Source organism: Strongylocentrotus purpuratus, unplaced genomic scaffold, assembly GCF_000002235.5.
Source record: "Strongylocentrotus purpuratus isolate Spur 01 unplaced genomic scaffold, Spur_5.0 spur5_scaffold_20, whole genome shotgun sequence".
NCBI classification, from domain to species: domain Eukaryota; kingdom Metazoa; phylum Echinodermata; class Echinoidea; order Camarodonta; family Strongylocentrotidae; genus Strongylocentrotus; species Strongylocentrotus purpuratus.
In genome coordinates this window covers 4,350,587-4,353,682 of record NW_022145606.1, presented here as the reverse complement: position 1 = coordinate 4,353,682, position 3,096 = coordinate 4,350,587, and the positions used below count along the sequence as shown (strand labels likewise).

Genomic DNA, 3,096 nt, shown 5'->3' with positions numbered 1-3,096 from the left:
GAAATAAGATAATAATCATTTAGGATTGTGTCTTAGTGGGTGGGGCCATTTCGGTGTTCGGCACATGGACTTATACTGTAAGACCTGCCATGTACACTGCATGTATGCATGATTTTAATTTTCCGTTCAAAATGCGCATCCAAAACAATTCAATTGGGATGACATGAAATTACTTATCAACCATATGTTCTAATCATTTATTTTCTACTAGGCACGACAAAATATACTATATGTTTAATGAAAAGAAAGTGTTTTAATGGACGGATTTATGGTGTGTAAAAAAAGAAATATGGGTATTTTTATAACACCATATTTCATTGCGCCATTGATATGTATATTTATCAGCTTTATTACTTCAAGCTCATGATACAAATTGTATCAATTGAAAGGTCTTTAGAAGATAATATACATTTGGCGAAAACAAAAATCATGATTGTTGACATTCTTTCAAATTTTGAGACAAAGATTCATTTTGGTTTAAAAACATGCGCGTGGCATCTAAACTAATCTTCTCCCTTTTTTGTTGGGGGGGGGGGGGGATTTTGAGCATGGATGCCATGAATAACCCTAAAATGCCAAAGACGTTTTTTTTCTAGAGCCTTTATTTCAATTTTGGCTGGTCTACTACAGCATTCTTTTTTAATTGTGCCCAACTTTGCTAGCTTCTAACTTATAACCTATTTGACCTTGAATATTTATTCAAAGTAAGGGGTAGATAATATTCTGGCTAATTATACTATCTTCATAATTTTGCTGCCACGGATGACTGAGCAACAAGCTTTAAAAAAGTAATTTAAAGCAAAATGTATAGTATTCTCTTCGTTAGGTTCATTTAAATCTTGACTTCATTTCCATCCCTTGTTTAAGATAACCGTTCTCATTGAGTGACATAAAATGGATAAAGTTTATTTGGGATGTTATCTTTTTTTGATAGACTACTGTCAATTTGTTTGATAATAATCATCATATGTGTTCTTTCTTGCATTTGGGTTAAGTAACCTTTGAGTTTTCATCCGCTATTCAAGATAAACACCTAATGCTCCCTACGCATGTGAAATGGCACAGTAGACAAGTGAGTAGAGGGACCTTAACTATCATGACACATGAAGTTAGTTGGCTGTTCAACACAAATTAAAGGTTATCCTATGGATTGAAATACGATTTTGTGAAAACTTAAATACAATGCATCATTTTAAACAATGAAGCATCATTTTAAACAATGAAGCATTGAAATACGAGGCATATTTCAACTTTTAAAAGGATATAAGACGAAAGAAACGCACTGATTTATGTAGCATACAAAAGCCGAGCCGACGGAAGAGTGCCAACATTTCGTCTCCAAGATAGCGCCGAAGAAGACACAAAATAAGGGGTCAGCTGCATCTGCAGCTCAAAAGGCCCAACAGAAACGGGCCGCGGAAGATGAGAGGACAAGAGAGGAAGAGGACAGGAGGAGCGAAAAAGAGTCAGATGGTGACGCCAAAGAGTCTGATCATGAGGAGGGTGCTGCTGGTAATAGTCCGCTAGATAGTTTCTCAGGGTTTTCCCTTCCCATGAGGCCCGTTGGCCGACCATCTGGTTGGGTTCTGTCATCTGCACATCCTCCATCCAGACCCCGGGGACCACGTTGCCATCCTCATCCTCGCGGTCCAAATTAAGGTCCTGTAGTCCGGGCCGGCGTTTTCGCAGCCAATTGTGAAGGGTGAGGCAGCCCAACACAACGCGAATCACCCTGCCAGGCTCCAACTGCAGGGTGGTGAGTAGGTACCGCCACCGGTGAGCCAATATCCCGAAGCCGTTCTCAACAACCCGACGGGCCCGAGAGGTCCGATAGTTCATCACTCTCTCTTTGTGGGTCATGGCACGGCGACTGTATGGCTTCAAGAGCCACTTTCGCAGGGGAAAAGCATCATCGCCTACGATGAAGTAGGGAAAGTCCCGGTCGTCGCCTGGAAGTGAATCCGGTGCGGGAATACAATGGTGTTGTCCTCCAGTGCCCCCCGGAGGGTGGACTCGTTGAACACGCCTGCGTCTGAGGAAGAGCCGTTGGCCCCCACCTTGCACCACAAGAAGGAATAGTTAGCATCCACGATGGCCAGGAGCACCACAGAACAGAAGCGCTTATAATAATTGTAATAGAGCGATCCACTTTTATTTGGCTTCTTGATGGCGATATGTTTCCCGTCGATCGCCCCACAACAGTGGTGAAAGTTCCATCGCGTTCCAAACCGGCGGGCGACGGCTTTCCACTCGTCCTGTGTGGAGGGCATGTTGAACATCTCCTCCTTATATTCCTCGTAGATGTCGGAGCAGACCTCTGGCACGAACGTTGATATGCTGTTGTGTGCCACCCGGAAGTCGTAGGCAAGGAACCTGTAGCTGTTCCCCGTCGCCAAGAAGCGAAGGGTGATGGCTAGCTTCAGGCCAGGCTCAAGAGGGCGGCGACTCCTGAAACATATAATGTATTAATATCGTTTGGGTGGCCCAGAAAGAGTGCTACAAAACTGACCCTTAATGACAAAGACATGAATAACTGAATACAATTATTGTTTATAGTATTTGATAGAAAGACACTTCAAGTTTTATTTTCCACCAAAATCGTCAATTTTCATGAAGGCGTTTTGATTCTACGTCATTTTACTGAAAAGTTGTGATTTGCAAAATTTGCTCCTTTTGTCAGAGAAATCATTCTTAAATGAGCGACGGGAAGCTTCCAATAGAAATAAGACAACATTTTAAAGCAAATACAAAGCAAATTCAAGAATTTGTTATGGCAGAAATGAAGACACACACCTTGGGCACTTGGTGATTCGAAGGGTCACTCGGAGCAGGAGCTCGGCGAAGAGATTGGGGTCCATTCGGATGTATCCGACATAGTCCCCCCGCGATTCACGCTCTAGCTCTTGGAACAACGTTTCGTACTGCCCGAAAAGCCTCCTCCTTCCGATCCATGGGCGAACCAACCATCTCCTGCGTCTCTGTTGCCATTCTCTTTCCCGTATCAAGGCAAGTAATACCACGTCGTGCTCATGCGCTGCTACTTGAAGCAGCAGCTGGGACTTCTAGAGACATTGGGAATGTCGTCCTATATACTCC

General features: G+C 43.2%; 1 protein-coding gene across 1 annotated transcript; it reads right to left on the bottom strand.

Moving 5' to 3' along the window:
- Nucleotides 1-1,916: 1,916 nt before the first annotated feature.
- Nucleotides 1,917-2,858, bottom strand: LOC753666. Its single transcript, XM_001183009.2, has 2 exons — nt 2,794-2,858; nt 1,917-2,448 (listed from the first exon to the last, which is right to left on the bottom strand). Exons 1-2 carry the CDS (start codon nt 2,856-2,858, stop codon nt 1,917-1,919), a joined length of 597 nt encoding a protein of 198 aa, XP_001183009.2.
- Between the last annotated feature and the right edge of the window lie 238 nt (nt 2,859-3,096).

What these genes read in the sequence shown, in the direction of transcription:
- LOC753666 (XM_001183009.2), bottom strand. Translation starts at nt 2,858, where the DNA reads ATGGACCCCAATCTCTTCGCCGAGCTCCTGCTCCGAGTGACCCTTCGA. An exon ending in CGAATCACCAAGTGCCCAAG is followed by an intron (nt 2,449 to 2,793) that starts GTGTGTGTCTTC and finishes TATATGTTTCAG; the next exon opens with GAGTCGCCGCCCTCTTGAGC.